Source organism: Capricornis sumatraensis, chromosome 6 (genome assembly GCF_032405125.1).
Source record: "Capricornis sumatraensis isolate serow.1 chromosome 6, serow.2, whole genome shotgun sequence".
Classification (NCBI taxonomy): domain Eukaryota; kingdom Metazoa; phylum Chordata; class Mammalia; order Artiodactyla; family Bovidae; genus Capricornis; species Capricornis sumatraensis.
The window spans coordinates 121,646,005-121,666,973 of record NC_091074.1 but is presented as its reverse complement, the minus strand read 5'-3'; the positions used below and the strand labels follow the sequence as shown (position 1 = coordinate 121,666,973).

Here is a 20,969-nt window from a genome sequence, read left to right as displayed (position 1 = left end):
GTAAACTCCAGGAGTTGGTGATGAACAGGGAAGCGTGTCGTACTGCAGTCCGTGGGGTTGCAGAGAGTTGGACTCTCTTGAGCCACTGAACTGACTTTAAAAATTATTAGCTTATTCTATCCTGAGCATAAGAGAACATGAAAAGGGTACATTTCTGCTGTAGTGAGACATTCCCCCCCATAGACACACTGCTTGAAATCATCCTATTTAATCATAGTGCTAGTGATGTTACTAGCACAGCAGCTTACACCACTCAGCCAAAGCCACACACTATTAGTCTGATAGTTCTATTTGCTGCTGACACATATGGAATTGTCACAACTTCAGCTGCTTATGGACTGAAACAGTGGTTGTGGCTGATTACCCATAATATATACACTTTCTTTTCCTAGTTAGGTACCTCTAGGTCATTCCTTGCTCTGTGCTTCAGAAGAAGGTGGAGAACAAAAGAAAGACAGATATAGACGACATCTCCTGGCATTTGGGGATCAGCAGCTCAGCCCTGGATAAAGGGGCTGTTGGAGAAGAAGTGGAATGAGCTCAGTTCAAAGACAATAAAGCTGGTTCGGAGCAGCACATGATGCTGTAAGAGTCACACTTTCCTGGCTCCTTTCTACTCCAGACTCAATCAAAATCTCCTGGACCTGAATTGGAAGATGCATCAGAAAGGAACTTAGAGGCTAATATCGGTGGGTGTCTTGGTCCTGCCCGTCTCCTTCCAGCTGAGTGCTGGAGACTGGCTGGTGGGGCAAGGATGAGACGAAGCTGTGACAGGCTTGGGCTCTGAGGGCAGAGGAGCCCAGGAGACTGTCTCTTGGTCTGTGTGTCCTCCCTAGAGACCGTATCTTGGCGGGGCACATGCTTCACTGAGCAGGGCCTCAGAGCTGGACCTGGACCCCGAGGGCTGAGGCAGGACTCAGCAAAAAGCGGCACAGATGGATGACCAGAGGCCAGAGGGGGCAAGGCAGGCAATGACAACCTGAAACCCACTTGCCACCCAGCCTGGGAGCCTGGTGGGACCCTGTGTAAATGAGTGGGCAGAACATCCAAACCAAGGGAGCAAAAAGAGCTGGAATTTTTTCCTGCAAATATTAGGAGCTAAATGGACACTTGTTACCAAGATTTGTTATCATAAACATTCTAAAACTCCTCTCAAGACAGAGAATTTTGGTTATAAACCATAGAGTTACAAAACTTAATTTATCTCGCATTCAAATACATGTTTAAAGTTAAGGATTGCGTCGATTTTTTAAATGAATCTCTTATTTGAGTAGAAAGTAAATTTTAGAATAATATGTACATTTTGATATCAAAATAACTCTAAAAGAATAGGAAACGATATGCTATTTTGCATGCAAAACTATACAAATAATAGAAAAATAGAAAAAATATAGAAAGATATGGTACAAATGCACCCTAAATCTATCATAGACGTTTCCTCTAAGGAGGGGCGGAATGGGACAGGAGCTTCAACTATAGCTACAGTGTTTGTTTTTAGAAAAAAAAGTATTTAAGGTTAGCATTAAAATATGTAGGCTTCACTTTCTCCCCCCCTTTCTTGCTCTCAGATAAGCCTTCAGCGTTAAGTGCTGATGTATCATCCACCAGTTTTTTTCCTCAGTTGCAGCTGATATTGATGATGGGGCAGTGTGAGTGTCTAAAGATGTGTTAAGGTAAGGTGAAGGTAAAGTCGCTCAGTCGTGTCTGACTCCTTGCGACCCCATGGGCTGTAGCCTACCAGGCTCCTCTGTCCATGGGATTTTCCAGGCAACAGTACTGGAGTGTGTTGCCATTTCCTTCTGCAGGGGATCTTCCCGACCCAGGGACTGAACGCGGGTCTCCCGCATCGCGGGCAGACGCATCACCGTCTGAGCCCCAGGGAGTCCAGAGGCGTGTTGGATTGTATAGTTTATCAGGTATTTCTCGTCTTAAAGAGAAACCAGGACCCAATCTCTTTTTTCATTTTTAAATGTTTTCCTGTAAACTCCTTCTGTGGAGTTGGTCAGCACTACCCGCAACAGGAAAGAGGGTGGCGTGTGTCCTGATGTGGGGAGAGGCTGTTTTCTTTTGCTTGGTCCGTCCTGCACTGCACTGTTTTCTCTCTGGAGTTAAAGGGCCCCTTCCAGGTCTGGCTTTTGCTGTGTTCGCCTCCATGTGTATTTCAGCCAGCCAACCAGCCAGCTCCTCTTTACACACGACCTTCAGTGCTGGTTTTCTGCCTCCTTTCTCCACGAGGCTCCCCCCTCACCAATCGAAGCAGCTTCTTTCTTTTCAGGGAATTGTTCCACTTTTCCCGTCACCAGATATCCCCCTGTGAAAATGGCATTCAACTGTTTTAGGCTGAAGCCTTTGTTTCCGTTCCCTGGAAAGTTTCACCCCCAATCCCCTCATGCTGAAATTCTACTTGTAACATCCAACTTGACTACCAGTATGTCAAATTTACAATAATAGTTACAGTCCTGCAATGCGGGAGACCTGGGTTCGACCCTGGGGTTGGGAAGATCCCCTGGAGAAGGGAACAGCTACCCACTCCAGTATTCTGGCCTGGAGAATTCCATGGACCATATAGTCCATGGGGTCGCAGAGTCGGACACGACTGAGTGACTTTCACGTATCATTTTTAAGGTTGATTTTCCCCATTCGAAATGCAACATAAAAATGAAAAAAACACACACAGTACTGCCCACGGAGCCTAGATGCACACACTCACAGGGCAGGGTCACGCCGAGTCCAGCCGCGGCCTGGCTGAGCCTGAGCCCCCGGCCGCGCTGCCGGCGGTGTTTCCCCGCTGCTCAGCCAACCCTCCCCAACGCGGCCTGCAGCCCACCTCCACCATCTCTGCTTTGTCCTTGCTCTCCCTCTGAGACTATTCAGCAGCCCTACTCACAGGAAGCTCGATAGGCGTTCAGACTCTGCCTAGTGCTGTCAGTCCAGTTCAGTCACTCAGTCGTGTCCGACTCTTTGAAACCCCATGGACTGCAGCATGCCAGGCCTCCCTGTCCATCACCAGCTCTTGGAGTTTACACAAACTCATGTCCATTGAGTTGGTGATGCCATCCAACCACCTCATCCTCTGTCGTCCCCTTCTCCTCCTGCCCTCAGTCTTTCCCAGCATCAGGGTCTTTTCAAATGAGTCAGTTCTTCACATCAGGTGGCCAAAGTGTTGGATCTTAAGCTTCAGCATCAGTCCTTCCAATGAATATTAGGACTGATTTCCTTTAGGATATGGACTGGTTTGATCTCCTTGCAGTCCAAGGGACTCTCAGAGTCTTCTCCACAGTTCAAAAGCATCAATTCTTCAGTGCTCAGCTTTTTTTATGGTCCAACTCTCACATCCATACATGACCACCAGAAAAACCATAGCCTTGACTAGACGGACCTTTGCAACATCTCTGCTTTTTAATATGCTGTCTAGGTTGGTCATAGCTTCTCTTCCAAGGAGCAAGCGTCTTTTAATTTCATGGCTGCAGTCACCATCTGCAGCGATTTTGGAGCCCAAGAAAATAAACTCTGTCACTGTTTCCATTGTTTCCCCATCTATTTGCCATGAAGTGATGGGACCAGATGCCATGATCTTAGTTTTCTGAATATTCAGCTTTAAGCAAACTTTTTCACTCTCCTCTTTCACTTTCATCAGGAGGCTCTTTAGTTCGTCTTCACTTTCTGCCATAAGGGTGGTGCCATCTGCATATCTGAGGTTATTGATATTTCTCCCGGCAATCTTGATTCCAGCTTGTGCTTCATCCTGCCCAGCATTTCTCATGATGTGCTCTGCATAGAAGTTAAATAAGCAGGGTGACAACATACAGCCTCAATGTTCTCCTTTCCCAATTTGGAACCAGTCTGCTGTTTCACGTCCAGTTCTAACTGTTGCTTCTTGACCTGCATACAGGTTTCTCAAGAGGCGGGTCAGGTGGTCTGGTATTCCCATCCCTTTAAGAGTTTTCCACAGCTTGTGGTGATCCACACAGTCAAAGGCTTAGGCATAGTCAATAAAGAAGTACTGTTTCTTAAACTTTATGCACTGTTTCCTAATCATGTTATGTAGGTTCCTCAAGACCAGAACCTTCATTTTTCCATAACTGAATCCCTAACTAGCATAGTGTCTGCAAGTAGGTTTGCCAGTTGGGACTTCCCTGGCAGTCCAGTGGTTAGCACTTTGCCTTCCGATGCAGAGGGTGTGGATTCAGTTCCTGGTAAGGGAGCTAAGATGCCACATGCCTCTTGGTGAAAAACCCAAAACATAAAGCAGAAGCAATATGTAACAAATTCAATAAAAACTTCAAAAATGGTCCACATTGAGGGGAAAAAAGCCTTGGAAAAGTTTGTCAATTGGTTTGTGTATGGATTCTGTTGGTTAATTACTGACATCTCTGCTCTTCAGTGACTTCTTTAAATGCTTATTAAAATGCATCACTCAGGTTTTTATAACATATTTTCATGCTTTAACTTCATTCCATAATCAGAAGTCTAATTGCAGTACTTTTGTTTACAAACCTTGACATATGTTTCCACATACAGATAGTGGCCAATCCCTGAATCTAATGTGAAAGCTAAATCATAATTTTCAAAGTTGCTAAATATAAACCTCTGATGAATGGGTTCTTTGCCTTCTTTTATTCAAGCTGAGGAATTTGAAAAATGACATCACTGAGTCGTGTTATTAAGAGCTTTGCTGCATTCTAGTTATAATGATGCAGAATTCTATTCGAGTGATGCTAATGAGCGGTGGTGTCGGAGAAGACTCCGGAGAGCCCCTGGGACTGCAAGGAGATCCAACCAGTCCCTTCTGAAGGAGATCAATCCTGGGATTTCTTGGGAGGGAATGATGCTAAAGCTGAAACTCCAGTACTTTGGCCACCTCATGCGAAGAGTTGACTCATTGGAAAAGACTCTGATGCTGGGAGGGATTGGGGGCAGGAGGAGAAGGGGACGACCGAGGGTGAGATGGCTGGATGCCATCATGGACTCCATGGACGCAAGTCTGAGTGAACTCCAGGAGATGGTGATGGACAGGGAGGCCTGGCGTGCTGCGATTGATGGGGTCGCAAAGAGTTGGACATGACTGGGTGACTGAACTGAACTGAACTGAATGAAGATAGAGTCAGTAATTGTTATAATTAATTACATAAACTTTAAGATAACTTTTTCAAAATGAGTTTGTGAAACAAAATATCAATTATTTTCTCCATCAAAGGCTGCTTTCATTTTCAGTAAAACCGCTGCACAAAAGTGCTTCTGACTCTTTGGACTAATCAGTGTTAAGGTGGGCTGAGTGTAAGGCGTGGAAGATCTGGGTATAGTTAGGGGGACGATGGATGTTTGTTTGCCTGGAACAGTTCCAGTTTATACATACTATTGACATACTTATTAATGTTGCTCCTTTACTTTAAAACATACCTCCGTTTGGATGGTCTCTCTAGTTACACTGCCAGCTCACACCGTGTGTATCTTTATGTAGATCAGTTACCTTTTACTGGGCTCAGTGCACCATTTGTAAAATGAGGAGTCTGACCTAGGTGATACCTCAGATCTGTTCACCTTTACTATTTTGATGTGTGAATAAAGCAGAGGTCTCAAGAGTGATGTTGCTTATATTAGTTCTCTCATTTTCAGGATAACAAATTTCCTCAACAAAAATTCACAGAAAGGCTCCCTTAAAACAGTTCAGTTCAGTTCAGTCACTTAGTTGAGTCCGACTCTTTGCGACGCCATGAATCGCAGCATGCCAGGCCTCCCTGTCCATCACCATCTCCCAGAATTCACCCAGACTCACATCCATCGAGTCCGTGATGCCATCCAGACATCTCATCCTTGGTCGTCCCCTTCTCCTCCTGCCCCCAATCCCTCCCAGCATCAGAGTCTTTTCCAATGAGTCAACTCTTCACATGAGGTGGCCAAAGTACTGGAGCTTCAGCTTCAGCATCATTCCTTCCAAAGAAATCCCAGAGCTGATCTCCTTCAGAATGGACTGGTTGGATCTCCTTGCAGTCCAAGGGACACTCAAGAGTCTTCTCCAACACCACAGTTCAAAAGTATCAATTCTTCGGTGCTCAGCCTTCTTCACAGTCCCACTCTCACATCCATACATGACCACTGGAAAAACCATAGCCTTGACTAGACGGACCCTGGTCAGCAAAATAATGTCTCTGCTTTTGAATATACTATCAAGGTTGGTCATAACTTTCCTTCCAAGGAGTAAGCGTCTTTTAATTTCATGGCTGCAGTCACCATCTGCAGTGATTTTGGAGCCCCAAAAAATAAACTCTGACACTGTTTCCCCATCTATTTCCCATGAAGTGATGGGACCGGATGCCATGATCTTAGTTTTCTGAAAGTTGAGCTTTAAGCCAACTTTTTCACTCTCTTCTTTCACTTTCATCAAGAGGCTTTTTAGTTCCTCTTCACTTTCTGCCATAAGGCTGGTGTCATCTGCATATCTGAGCTTATTGATATTTCTCCCAGCAATCTTGATTCCAGCTTGTGTTTCTTCCAGTCCAGCGTTTCTCATGATGTACTCTGCATAGAAGTTAAATAAGCAGGGTGACAATATACAGCCTTGACGTACTCCTTTTCCTATTCGGAACCAGTCTGTTGTTCCATGTCCAGTTCTAACTGTTGCTTCCTGACCTGCATACAGATTTCTCAAGAGGCAGGTCAGGTGGTCTGGTATTCCCATTTCTTGAAGAATTTTCCACAGTTTATTGTGATCCACACAGTCAAAGGCTTTGGCATAGTCAATAAAGCAGAAATAGATGTTTTTCTGGAACTCTCTTGCTTTTTCCATGATCCAGCAGATGTTGGCAATTTGATCTCTGGTTCCTCTGCCTTTTCTAAAACCAGCTTGAACATCAGGGAGTTCACGGTTCCTGTATTGCTGAAGCCTGGCTTGGAGAATTTTGAGCATTACTTTACTAGCATGTGAGATGAGTGCAATTGTGCAGTAGTTTGAGCATTCTTTGGCATTGCCTTTCTTTGGAATTGGAATGAAAACGGACCTTTTCCAGTCCTGTGGCCACGCTGAGTTTTCCAAATTTGCTGGCATATTGAGTGCAGCACTTTCACAGCATCATCTTTCAGGATTTGGAACAGCTCAACTGGAATTCCATCACCTCCACTAGCTTTGTTCGTAGTGATGTTTTCTAAGACCCACTTGACTTCACTTTCCAAGATGTCCGGCTCTAGATGAGTGATCACATCATCATGATTATCTGGGTCATGAAGATCTTTTTTGTACAGTTCTTCTGTGTATTCTTGCCACCTCTTCTTAATATCTTCTGCTTCTGTTAGGTCCATACCATATGTGTCCTTTATCGAGCCCATCTTTGCATGAAATGTTCCCTTGGTATGTCTAATTTTCTTGAAGAGATCTCTAGTCTTTCCCATTCTGTTCTTCTCCTCTATTTCTTTGCATTGATCACTGAAAAAGGCTTTCTTATCTCTCCTTGCTATTCTTTGGAACTCTGCATTCAGATGCTTATATCTTTCCTCTTCTCCTTTGCTTTTCGCCTCTCTTCTTTTCACAGCTATTTGTAAGGCCTCCCCAGACAGCCATTTTGCTTTTTTGTATTTCTTTTCCATGGGGATGGTCTTGATCCCTGTCTCCTGTACAATGTCATGAACCTCATTCCATAGTTCATCAGGCACTCTATCTATCAGATCTAGGCCCTTAAATCTATTTCTCATTTCCACTATATAATCATAAGGGATTTGATTTAGGACATACCTGAATGGTCTAGTGGTTTTCCCTACTTTCTTCAATTTGAGTCTGAATCTGGTAATAAGGAGTTCATGACCTGAGCCACAGTCAGCTCCTGGTCTTGTTTTTGCTGACTGTATAGAGCTTCTCCATCTTTGGCTGCAGAGAATATAATCAGTCTGATTTCAGTGTTGACCATCTGGTGATGTCCACGTGTAGAGTCTTCTCTTGTGTTGTTGGAAGAGGGTGTTTGCTATGACCAGTGCATTTTCTTGGCAAAACTCTATTAGTCTTTGCCCTGCTTCATTCCGCATTCCGAGGCCAAATTTGCCTGTTACTCCAGGTGTTTCCTGACTTCCTACTTTTGCATTCCAGTCGCCTATAATGAAAAGGACATCTTTTTGGGGTGTTAGTTCTAAAAGGTCTTGTAGGTCTTCATAAAACCTTCAACTTCAGCTTCTTCAGCATTACTGGTTGGGGCATAGACTTGGATAACTGTGATATTGAATGATTTGCCTTGGAAAAGAACAGAGATCATTCTGTCGTTTTTGAGATTGCATCCAAATACTGCATTTCAGACTCTTTTGTTGACCATGATGGCTATTCCATTTCTTCTGAGGGATTCCTGCCCGCAGTAGTAGATATAATGGTCATCTGAGTTAAATTCACCCATTCCAGTCCATTTTAGTTTGCTGATTCCTAGAATGTCGACGTTCACTCTTGCCATCTCTTGTTTGACCACTTCCAATTTGCCTTGATTCGTGGACCTGACATTCCAGGTTCCTATGCAATATTGCTCTTTACAGCATCGGATCTTGCTTCTATCACCAGTTAAAACAGTTACTTAGTATAAAACAAAAATCCAAATTCTGCTCTTTGATCAGACAGTGGCAGGCTGATATTCGCTAAGCTCTATGTGACTCATCCCTCTTGTAAAGGCTTGTCAAGATTGGCAAAACCCTGTCAACAGTCAACCATTTTCCTACACAGGTCTTAAAGTTACACAAATAAAGTTAAATAAACTCTACCTCTTCTGTGGATAAAATCTGAGGACAGAGACAGGGCGCTGGGGAAAAGCAGGAAGGAACAACCCTAACCAACAGCAAGGCAGGGAAAGGGGCGTCCGCACATGAGCACCAGTGAAGTGAGGCGTGGGACGCTGCGGGGGGCAGGTGCCTGCTGGCGGTTCATCCCCCACAGCCAGAGGCCCAGGGGTTTGAGCTCCTCGAAAGGGATACAAGGGATCCGTAAACTTTAGTATTTTGAAAATGCAAATGAAGTTTTCCATCAACTTCACAGCTGTATTAGCTTATCCAGAAGATCAGACTCCTGAGGTTTCAGCCAGCATTCTGCGAGCCCATCGTGAAGGGAGCAGGACACGACATGTAAGCAGACAGAAGAAAGCCCAGTTGAGATGATTCTGTAACAAAGAAGTGCTGACCTCGCTCTATTCATTTTGGATGAGACATTTTTACTATAGAAGTCAGAGTCACGTGCAGTCCAGGTGTTAAATGCACCCCAAGACTAGCTCTTTAGCTTGGGAATTTAGGAGGAAGGTTATAGGCTTTGGTGAGAATGCTGAGAGCACTCTGCGGTGAGAATGGCTGAGAGCACTCTGCAGTGAGAAGGATGCACGCTGCTGGTTACGAGGTTTGCACCCGGTACGTCAGGTAGGCGCTGCTGTCAGACGGTGATTCTGTCTTCCTCGTGCCCTGCTCTGCTCTTTCGGGGCAGCTGGAGACAGCTGGAAGGTTTGTTCCTTCCAGACACAGGAAACCCTCCTGGGTGTGCCATTGGCCCTGCCCTGTGTGTCTCTGCTGCACGCTTGCTCCTGTCCAGGGGTTTTACTAATAATTTCATAGAGTTCTTGAATTTTACTAAGTCGTTTTCTCAAATTGCAGTCACTATATGCAATTTTTTCCCTACTAACTTCCATTTGATTTGCTCTGAACTTTGCCTGATGCCTGCTTTGCTAGTTGCAGAGGTCAGTGTCTCTTGTACAGTAAACCTGACCCAGGAGAAGGGGGCCCTGGGTAGGCTTTGGGGAGCAGTGATGGTCTAATGTGGCAAGCTTGGAGAGGGCTTGGGGCCAGGCAGGGGTGAGGCTTGAAATGTTGGGAGACAGGCTCACCAAACGTTTCTGGGTAGGAGAGTGGCAAAACAGTGGGCTCTTAAATAGAGTATTCTAATTTGGGGGACTGTAAGTTAAAGTCACATTTTAAAAGGGACTTTTTACTTTAGCCCCCAACTCCAGGAAGAAAATTGTTTTCTCATGTGGTCTACAGAATTGTTGAAGAAGATATTCACAAAAATGCCCAGAGAAACAAATTGCCTCTTAATTTATCCCTTTTGTGACTAAGATTTCACAATAGCTCTTTAAACATCTACACTAAAGAAAGCCATTCAATTTTGGTTGCCATGTAACTTTTCAAACTTACTGGAAAGCAAGATGTGTGCTTGCACCTGTGTGTCACAAAGCATCAATGTTCTGCAAAACCCTGACCCAGGCTTTCTTCAGAAAGCACAAAATCATTCAATATAAAAACCTGTTTAATACTGAAAGATCTGAAAAGATAATGCATTTGTTACCTTCTTATTATACATCAGGAGCTAGGTTTTCTACACGTCCTCTCCTCTCCTTACTGTAGAGCAAGACGTCATTGTAACCATGTCAATTATGAAAAGATGAACATTCTTTCTCTTAGGCTACTAAAATATCTCTGCTTTAATTTAAGCTTTTTCCTCTAGCTGATTTTCATAGAAAATCAGAAAACAAGGATCAATATCCTGTTTCTAGAAGCCTGCTTCAATAACAAGGAGAACACACTCCTGTTAGAACCTCCGCTTTTCTCTTGCTATCCAGTCACCGGTCTGAATTGCTACAGGCCCCCTTTTCTCCAACCTCTGCGGTCACTAGTTTTCCAACCTCTTTCTTATAATCACTCAAGGCAGCTTCGAGTTCATCAGAAAAGAGAAACAAAGGCAACAGGAACTTCCTGGTACAAAAAGGGCGGCTGAGTCACTGGTCCTGGAGCAGAAAGCTCCAAGTCCTGTGGACAGGAAGGCTCCGGGGATTGGGCTGAGAGAGGAGGACAGGGGGGGGGCTGCTGCTCCCCAGCAGGAGCGAGGCCGTGGGGCGATGGGTCCACGCATGCTGGGGGCTCTCAGGACGTCCAGAGTGGGAACATTATCCCCAGCTGCCAAAAAGGCAGCGAAGTGAACACACCACTCCTCAGGAGTATTACTGGAAGCCAGTCGAGATGATAAAGTGACCCAATTGTTCTTTCTTAACAAGAACCTAGCGTGCTTCATCTTGAGTTTAATACTTCAAATAGTGACATTTTAACCTGAGAAGAAGAAAACATTGGTGTCAAATTGTGGTCACATGCTTATAATTCTCTCTGTAAAGACAGACAGGCTTTGTGCAGATGCTAATCTCCAATAAATATGACTTCACATAATTGACTGAAGTTCTCGTGTTACGTGAAGTTGTTCTGAGGGGGCAGATGAAGGTTAAGGAACCTAAAAATCTATATTGGGAAACCTAACTATTTTGTCCATGTCTGTGCCAAGTAATGAAGGGGCAGTTGGAAGAAATGCAATGGCTTGGCACCTTCACCCTGGGTAGCACAGGACGAGTGACCTTCTGGGACACAGTGCAAGCTGGTAACTTTAGCAACATCGCATCCCTCTCTGAATCAAAGGGATTGGGAAGTTTCTAAAACTGATGACTAAGAACTGGATATTAATTAAACAAGAAGGAAAATAATAAATTACCTGCACAAAGATAGACTTTCTGAGATAATCGAGAGTTTAATAATCTATGTTGTACTTTGGAAGGAAGTTCATTCATTTTGGGAAACTTTTTTCTTAAAGATCCAGGCAGTGATAGACCAGGAGGCCTGGCTGTGTGAGCCTGCTCCAGGGTCTGGCCCACAGAGCAGGTTCTGATTGTAAATCAGCTGGGGATGGAGGAGAGTGCTGTTTTGAAGCCAGGAAGTCTGGAGCCAAGTCCTGGCTCTGTCAGCGACCGGTTAGAAAGCCTGCCATACCGCACAGGGTAGGCTGACCTTCCTCATGAGGTTTTGTAGGGATGGTGAAGGGTAGTATGTGGAGAAATCTCGGATGCAGTCAGCAGCCTTTCCTCCTCTCTAATGAATTCTTTTCCCATTCACCCACAGATAATCCTCTTTCCCTCTATTCTGAAACCCTTGGGCTCCCTAAGTTACGAAGTGCGCTCGGTGCAGCAGGCAGGAGAGTATGCGTCATTCCCCGAAGTCCCCGCCGGGTCCTACCGGGAATTCCTGACAGCCATCCTCCTGGTGCTCCAGCTGAGCCGATTTACACTAGTCTTTTTCCCCAAGAACGCCCTCTCTTCTGTCCCAAGGGCACCCGCGGGCTCCCGTGATGCGGCGTGTGCACCCACACGCTGTGAAAGAGCCACGTCAATCCCTGGGACTTCACTCCGGCTCTCATTAGACGAGGACGAAATGGCGCACGGAGACTGCTCTGCCGAGCACTGTCATTTCCAGCAGACCGGACGGGCGTCCTGCTCCCGGCACAGTCCTTCACCTCTCGCTGCTTCTGTGCCCGCTGCTCTGACCCTGCAGTTCCTTCCTCAAGGGCCGAGGCCCTTGCCAGCGCTTTGGCCTCAGGCGGGCACGTGGCTCACTCAGGCCCGCGGGCCGCCAGCTGCCCTTCTGCTGCTCCCTTGCTCCTGCCTCCTGAGAGGTGTGGTGCTTTGGAAACGGGGCCTTGTGGTCCTTGCCCCCGTGTCCTTCAGCCTGGCTTTGTCTATGGAAACACTTTAGCCACAGGTGAGTTTAGTCAGAGAAGTGAGAACAGCAGAAACCAATGAAACAGTCGAAGGAGACCAAATATGAAGTCAGTAAGCAGAGCCAAGCACCTTCAGCTCCTCCTCAGGGGCTGTGGATAACGCTCTGAGCCACGACCTGCGAGCTGTCCTGCAGACCCTGAGCCCCGCCAGGTGGAGGCGCTGACTCTGCGGTGACCTGGCTGTAGCGTGTCATAAGGTGTCGTAATTCTGAGAACTGGCCTCCAGGAACACACCGACCCTGGAGCTGAAGACTAACTGTTTCTGAAACAATCAAGATGACGCTGATCAGGCCACAGACGACCAATTTCAAGACGACTGTCAGAGCTGACTGTGCTGTTTCCACATGGAGCTCCCTCCCTCTGTCTGTAAAAGTTCTTGCCCCCTGATTGTCAGCGGAAGGGAGGTGGCCTTTGGACAGGAGTCCACCCTCCTCCCCAGTTGCCAGCATCCAAAATAAAGCAAACTTTCCTTTCCATCAGCCTAAGAGATTTGGAAATGTTGTGCTTTCATGAAGCAGGCAAAAGAGCAGGTCACTGGTGACTTTGTGAGAATAAGGACCTTTCAGGACCTGTAGGGATTCTCTCCGGAGAAGGCAATGGCACCCCACTCCAGCACTCTCGCCTGGAAAATCCTATGGACAGAGGAGCCTGGTGGGCCGCAGTCCATGGGGTCGCTAAGAGTCCGACACGACTGAGCGACTTCGCTTTCACTTTTCACCATCATGCATTGGAGAAGGAAATGGCAACCCACTCCAGTGCTCTTGCCTGGAGAATCCCAGGGACAGGGGAGACTGGTGGGCTGCCGTCTATGGGGTCGCACAGAGTCGGACACGACTGAAGTGACTCAGCAGCAGCAGCGGCGGCGGCGGCGGCAGCAGGGATTCTCTCCACCATCACAGTGGGAACTGAGACATTTCTATAGCAGGCAGATGAACGTTCCTCTCTCCTCCTATCGCCATCCCTGCCTTCTCCAGGCTGGATTAACGGGCATGTGTGTGTATGTGTGGGAGAGAGAGATCCCTGGGGACAGCGCCCACAGTGCAGAGGTCAGGGACACTGGTGTCAGCCGCTGGATGGCCTGTGTCCCAGACAAAAGGCGGGCCGCTATTTCTGCGTGTAATCAAGCCAGGCGGTCAGGGCATACACTGGGTTTCGGGACTAGTTCTGGTTAGTAAAGTAACATTTCTGCCTTGGGGCCTGGGATCAGAAGTGGGTGCTGGCAGATACGTGGACTTTCAGATTCCAGTGGAACATCGCGCATCCTGAATAGCAAAATGTTGAGTGAATGCCTCTGACACTGGAAAGGACAGGCTAAGGTGATTGGTTCCAAGATCAGTGTGCTATTTCAGCACTGACTTACTTCTAATTTCCCTGCATTTGCGTTTCCTTATTTGACAGTTAGTCAGTTTATTCTTGATGGGGAAGACCTGGTCCCCCCTGTTCCTGGAGAAACTCTGGGCTGTGGGTCTCAGCCTGGCGGCCCTTTCCCCGGCCCGTCTCATTTCCATGCAGCCCCTGTGGCCTCAGATCAAACAACACAGCCTCAACTGAAAAGAGAAGCAGCAGCTCTAGGGAACTCTCTGGAAATCCACTGAAGACTTTGCCAAGGGAAGGAGAAAGTCTCCTAGATGACAAAAGGAGATAATAGCTAGGGACTGTTCGGGGGCCTCTGGTCATTTGGCATATAATTTCTGATCAGCCCAACACAGATTCAAACCCCCCCAAAGCTGTCTTACCGGGGTTCTGTCTCATCAGAGTGTAAACGGCATTGCAGCTACCACCCATCTGTTATGGAGACACCTGGAGAAGCTTTCTGGTTGGCATTCTGCCAGCACAATATTATTTTTTCTACTAGGTTTTAGCATAGAGACCATTTGATTTGAGTTATGAATAATAAAATGCTCTTTGGATGAATCTCAGTGATTCATAATGGAAAGGTGCTATTTAGGAATTTTCAGTAAGTATCTTAAAGTGAGGTGATTAAATATAATAGTATCCAAAAAATGGAAAATAAGTATCGTCAGATAGATTGGGTTTATGTTCCTCTTTAATGCTCTATTTTGGGTAAATGTGTCAGAGACAGGAGTTCAAAATCAAGTTCCACCAAGTCAATAGAGGTGAAGTCTCGGGCAAGGCATGTGGCCTTTTCTAGGGCTTATTTTCCTAATTTTTAAAATGAGAAGAATGCCATCTAATGGCAGAAAATGAAGAGAAACTAAAGAGACTCTTGATGAGTATGAAAGAGGAGGGGAAAAGCTGGCTTAAAACTTAACGTTGAAAAACCTACCACCTGAGCCATCAGGAGCGCTCAAGATCATGGCATCCGGTCCCATCACTTCATGGCAAATAAAAGCAGAAAAAGTAGAAACAGTGACAGATATTATTTTCTTGAGCTCCAAAATCACTGCTGATGGTAACAGCAGCCATGAAATTAAAAGATGCGTACTCCTTGGAGGGAAAACTATGACAAACCCAGACAGCATGTTTAAGAGCAGAGACGTCACTTTGTCAACAAAGGTGCGTATAATCAAAGCTATGGTTTCTCCAGTAGTCATGTATGGATGTGAGAACTGAACCATGAAGAAGGCTGAGCCCTGAAGAATTGATGCTTTCTAGCTGTAGTGCTGGAGAAGACTCTTGAGAGTCCCTTAGACTGCAAGGAGATCAAACCAGTCCATCCTAAAGGAAATCAGTCCTGAATATTTATCGGAAGGACTATTGTGAAGCTGAAGCTCCAGTACTTTGGCCACCTGATGCGAAGAGCCAGTTCACTGGAAAAGACCCTGATGCTGGGAAAGACTGAAGGCGGGAGGAGAAGGGGATGGCAGAGGATGAGATGGCCGGATGGCATCATCGACTCAATGGACATGAGATTGAGCAAGCTCCGGGAGACGCTAGAGGACAGAAGAGACGAGAGTGCTGCAGGGCACGGAGGTCACCGTGCTGTCACAGAGAGTCGGACACGGCTTGGCAACTGAGCCACAGCAGCCACCCACCCATAACGTTTGGAGAAACGTGTGGCTCTTGTCCTGTGCTCCCTCAGAACTGTGGGCTTTGGTCACCGTGGCCTGATGCCAGCCCTTCGGCTGCCTTGGAGATGACGCCTCACTTACTCCTGGGTGAGCCCAGGTCCCTGGGGCAGCAAGGCACAGCGTCCAGAGCTCAGAGAGGGTCCGTGGGGCCACACGGCTCCTTCATCCTGACTCTGCGACTTGCTGGTCGAGGGGCACTGGGTGTGTTAGAATGCTCCACCGTCCTTCTGCGTTAGCTGCGTGTGGAATAGCAAGCAGCCTCTGCGCTCTTGTGAGAGTTTAGTAGGTTTTGTAAGGAAGAGAAAGCTTTCAGCACGCTGCCTGTTCATGGCAGGCACACTGTTCTTTTTGGAAAAACAAAGAAGCTTATTCTCAGGGTCTAATAGCCGTGTATCTTGAAGACCCATCTGAGTTAATTATCTGCTGCTTTCTTTATCTTCTCTCCCTGCTTCCAAATCTGGATCCTAGACAGCTGATGTCAGGCAGCCGTCCTCTGAGGCATGGACTCTTCTCTGTGGTTTCAGTAAAGAAGGAAACACCAGTGATCATGCTGAGAAAACAGCACAGGAGCGTCACGTAACGGAAGTCACCTTCCTGGCTCACATCGGGGCAGGGTGGTAGGTGTGGAGACTCTGCCAAAGATGTGCGACCCCGTCTGCAGTGCAGGGAGTTTGCTGAGAAGTTGCTGCCCATGAGGGCTGCGTTCACCAGCATATCCTGCATGGGGGACCCGTGCAGCTGAGTCCCAGTCGACGGAACACGGACAGAGCGATGTGCACACCTTTAGGGCTGGCCCTTAAATGTGTCCTGTTGATCGCTGTTGATCACTCTGGCCTTGACCCCATCGGCTGCTAGGTCCTGATGGAGCCGCCTTCAGCGGGACTTAGAGCACAGCTGGAAGAGAGCGCAGTCACTCTCAGGCTGAGTCCCTGCAAGTCTGCTGATGCTGAGCTCTTTCCCCTGGTCCAAAACACCCAATCTTGGGCATTCTTGACTGTTACTCGAATGTGAAAGGCAAGTTCTCCTGTCTCCCCCACGGCTTGTCGTGCATGTGGGCTCATATTCTTTACCCATTAATTTGGATGAATTGGTAGCTGTCACTACATTTTTGAATATTGGTTTACTGCACCTCTTTCTTTATCCCACTCTATTAATATCTAAACACGACAGAAATGTTTCTAAGATTTAAAAATATTTTCATTATTGATATTTATGTATGACTTTGCCCAATAAGTTGACAGAAGGAGATATCTTATTCCTAGCTTAGAGACATATCCCTAACCCAATGCAGAATTTTTTAAAAAAGTTTTAATCACAAAGTATCATACGTAAGAAAGTACATAAAGCAGAAGCGTGTGGTTTTAATGAATCATTACACGAACACTTCCCTGGTGGCTCAGAGAGTAAAGCGTCTGCCTACAGTGCAGGAGGCCTGGGTTCAGTCCCTGGGTCAGGAAGATCTCCTGAGAAGGAAATGGCAATCCACTCCAGTATTCTTGCTTGGAAAATCCCATGGATGGAGGAGCCTGGTAGGCTACAATCCACAGGGTCGGAAAGAGTCGGACACGCCTGAGCGACTTCACGTGAACACTAGCGTGGCTGCCACTGGCACCAAGGAAGGAGAGGCCATCAGCGTCTCCTAGAGGACGTGTCCTGATTTCACGTCTCTCTGCCAAGCATCACTAAGGCACAAATTACCACTCACCAAGGAGGAGGGTCCGCTGCAGGGGGGCCTTCAGGCTTCTCCCACGAGGCTGGTAGAAAGGACCCTATTGGCTTGGGCTGTGTTCGGTGATTTGGGGTAGTCTGGGGAAGTTCTGTCTGGGCTTGAGGCTCCAGGCCTAAAAACCACAGGCAGTTTTACGAGTGGAGGGTCTCAACAAGCCTGAGTAGGAGGCATGCTGGGCTGCTGAGGGTGATGAGGCTGCCGTCACTCACCCCAGCTGCTGCTCTGCGGTGGAGACCAGGTTTGCGTCTGTCTGCTCAGACACATTCCTGAGAGCCTGGTTCCTTGTCATCCTTCTCACCTGGTGTTGATGTTCACGAGCAGAACGCCAGCTCAGCTGTGGGATTTGAGTGGTGGCCTTTCTCTCAGAGCTCACACCCATCTCCCACTGTGTCACTTAAAAGTCTCCATAAGCTGGGGTGAAGCATCTGGACTTGTCCCCCAGACGCAGCAGGTGCATTTTGGACCTCACATTCGAGCTGAAGTTTCCTTCTATTCTCCAAGGAGTACTGAAATCCTATTTAATTTTCCTCAGTTTTATAATTAACTCCAGAAGCAAGCAATTAAGGATTGAAAAAAACCACCAGATGGCTTTTCCCAAATATGTTGTTATTCTCCTAATAATTCTTTATATATGGTTTTTAAAAGGCCTGCTGGCAGCTTGGTACGTAATTATGTTGTAGCCTCTAACCTTTCTCTACCCTCAATTTCATGCTAAGTATCTAATCTGTGAAGATGTAAAAAGAACTGATGTGCAGAGAACAATTTAATACTCAGCTAATTTCCAATAAGAAATTTGCTTCAAACCATACACAACATATTTTGTTCATCTGACCCTAATGGTAGCTAATCTGTAACTCCACGATCAGGACATTCGCACTATTCTACTCTGATGTAGCTTGCGGACCTTTGGGGTGACCTCCCTGTCTGTAACACGAGGATGATTAGAGGGCTTCCGGGGTAACCCAGGCAGCACTAAGGAGGCGTGCTAGAGCGCAGCCGACCCTCAGCTACCAGAGGAGCTGTCAGAGCGGATGCCAGGATCACCTTCTACAGGCACTTTGGGGAATTAAACAATTAGCCGAAAGTCTCACCCAAGCACCACTAAATTCATAAATTGCTTCATATTTAACAAAGTTCTTCTAACTTACCTTTGCAAGTTTCATCTATGTTTTACTCCTGTTTAACAATTCTTATTTTCCCTAAGAGAGTATTCAGCCAAGAGTGGCTCAGCAATTTGCTCAAGTTCATTAAGTCTGTGTTAAAGCCAGAAACCAAGCTTCTTTTTTCACTCTGAATATTTAGTCTTGCCACTCTTCCACTGCATTTTTTTAGCATGGCTGCTCAAGTGTTTTTCCTAAAGAAAATTATGCTAATTTTCTATTAAGAATCTCACTTGCATGCAGGGAAAGCAGAAAATACAAAGCTAAGGAAAACAAAGGAGCATGCCTAGCATTAAGGCATGTTGCCAGCATCTACTAGCATTAAGGCTATGGCTTTCAGTTCAAGAATCGTTGCAAGTGGGATCATGACTGAGCAGACCTTTCTGGATTCAAGCATGGTTGTTTCCTAATGACTGTTTCCCAAGTCCGTGCCAGCTGCTACTGGTAATTACCAAACACCAGGCCAGCTTTCCCAGCACTTCCAACAAGCAGGGCCACCTATTCTCTTATTAGTTGTCAGTGTTTTGGAATATTCTGAGGAAACCTGAAGTGGAAAAACCAGTAGGCATTCGTCAAAACAAGAGAAAAATATGCAAAGTTCTAACTACTGACTTCAGAAGACATGCACTGCCTACAGACCCTCTGAACTTCCTCCTTGCACAAATGCAAAGCGGTGCATTTTTCTTTCTTTCTATTTATCTAAATATTGATATTATCATGACTATTATATAAGCAAGAAGAGCAAGACACAATAGCAGATAGCAATGGGTATATGACAACTCTAGTGACACAGAATTATTGCCAAGGGTGAAAGGGACTAATGTTTCTTGACTTAAAAATTCATAACTCTAGAAAGAACAGTGGATCTTAAGGCCAAATAACAAAGATTGAAATCTGTCTTTGCACCTCCTGGGTGAGACTTCTGGCTAATTCTTTAATTCCCCAAAGTGCCTGTAGAAGGAGATTTCAGTATCTGCTCTGCCAGCTCCTAGGTGGTTGTGAGACTCGACTGTTACAAACTTCAGTGACTGAGATGTCTCTACTGATTCTTTTACACGCCTCTTACCAACATTAGCAATAAACTCTATCTGTAAAGTGAAAGGATTCGTTTGAATATTGCTTAGATTGTCTTTTAACTTTAAAACTGAGAAGATGTGTAACCTTTCGCCTTTCCCATTCTCTGAGCACCTACTTCATGCTCAGTCGTATCTGACTCTGCAGCCCCATGGAGTGTATACTGCCAGGCTCCTCTGTCCATGGGATTTCCCAGGCAAGAATACTGGAGTGGGTTGCCATTTCCTCCTCCAGAGGATCTTCCTGACCCAAGATCAAATCTTTGTCTCCTGCCTTGGCAGGCAAATTCTTTACCATTGAGCCATCTGGGAGGCCTTTTCATATCCTAGGACCTCATAAAGCCAACCAGGTTGCAGAGAACATATCATAACTCAGGCCCTTCATGTGCTACTCCGTTGTGCTATGATTTAGTTACATACACTTTACCTGGAGCTCAACACACACACACTCATACATGCAATCCCCAGTTTAACAACACTTGTAAAATGTTTATATATTATTTATTAAATGATAATTGGGCACCTGATATATACTAGGCACTTGGTACCAAATAACAATATTCCAGATTTACAAATGAGAAAACTAAGATTGCACAACATGAGATTATATATTTAGTTAGTTCAAGAGTCAGGATTCAAACCGATGTCTCTCTTATTCCAAAGGCTGGGCAACACCATTCTGCTATGCTGCTGTCTCTCCAAGACTCCCATTCAATAAGAATGAGTTGTCTTTAATTTTTCAAACTACCTCTGTTGAGTAGAAAGACAGTTAAACAGAGTCTTGGAGGAAAAAGCATTGTCTGGTTGTGGGAACCAAAGTCTAAACTGCTTTTGCTAACATGAGCAACACACAGCCGTGCTTCGTGCTAGTCCTTTCCGCCATGCCCACCTCTGTGTGACCTGCGGGCTGCAGCTTCCGCCGTGCCCGCCTCTGTGTGACCTGCGGGCTGCAGCTTGCCAGGCGCCTCTGTCCTGACTGCAACTTCTTGTACTGCGGGACTTTCCTGTCTTTCACTGTCTCCTGGAGTTCACTCAGACTCATGCCCGTTGAGTCATTGCTGCCATCCAAACATCTCATCCTCTGTCCCTTCTCCTCCCGCCTTCAGTCTTCCCCAGCATCAGGGTCTTTTCCAATGAGTCAGTTCTTCCCATCAGGTGGTCAAAGTATTGGAGTTTCAGCTTCAGCATCAGAACTTCCAATGAATATTCAGGACTGATTTCATTTAGGATTGACTGGTTTGATCTCCTTCCAGTCCAAGGAACTCTCAAGAGCCTTCTCCAAACACCACAGTTCAAAAGCGTCAATTCTTCAATGCTCAGCCTTCTTTATGGTCCAACTCTCACATCCATACATAATATGACAGCTTTGTCAGCGACGTGATGTCTCTGCTTTTGAATATACTGTCTAGGTTTTCCATAACTTCTCTTCCAAGGAGCAAG

The 20,969-nt window shown here is 46.1% G+C and overlaps 1 protein-coding gene across 1 annotated transcript in view; it reads right to left on the bottom strand.

Annotated features, from left to right (window-relative positions):
* The window catches only part of FAM110C (family with sequence similarity 110 member C), a 36,491-nt gene extending 15,920 nt beyond the window's left edge, over positions 1-20,571 (bottom strand). Inside the window, exon 1 of the mRNA XM_068973667.1 lies at positions 20,430-20,571. Within this exon, the coding sequence (XP_068829768.1) occupies positions 20,430-20,571 (142 nt within the window). The remainder of the gene's footprint in view (positions 1-20,429) is intronic.
* Between the last annotated feature and the right edge of the window lie 398 nt (positions 20,572-20,969).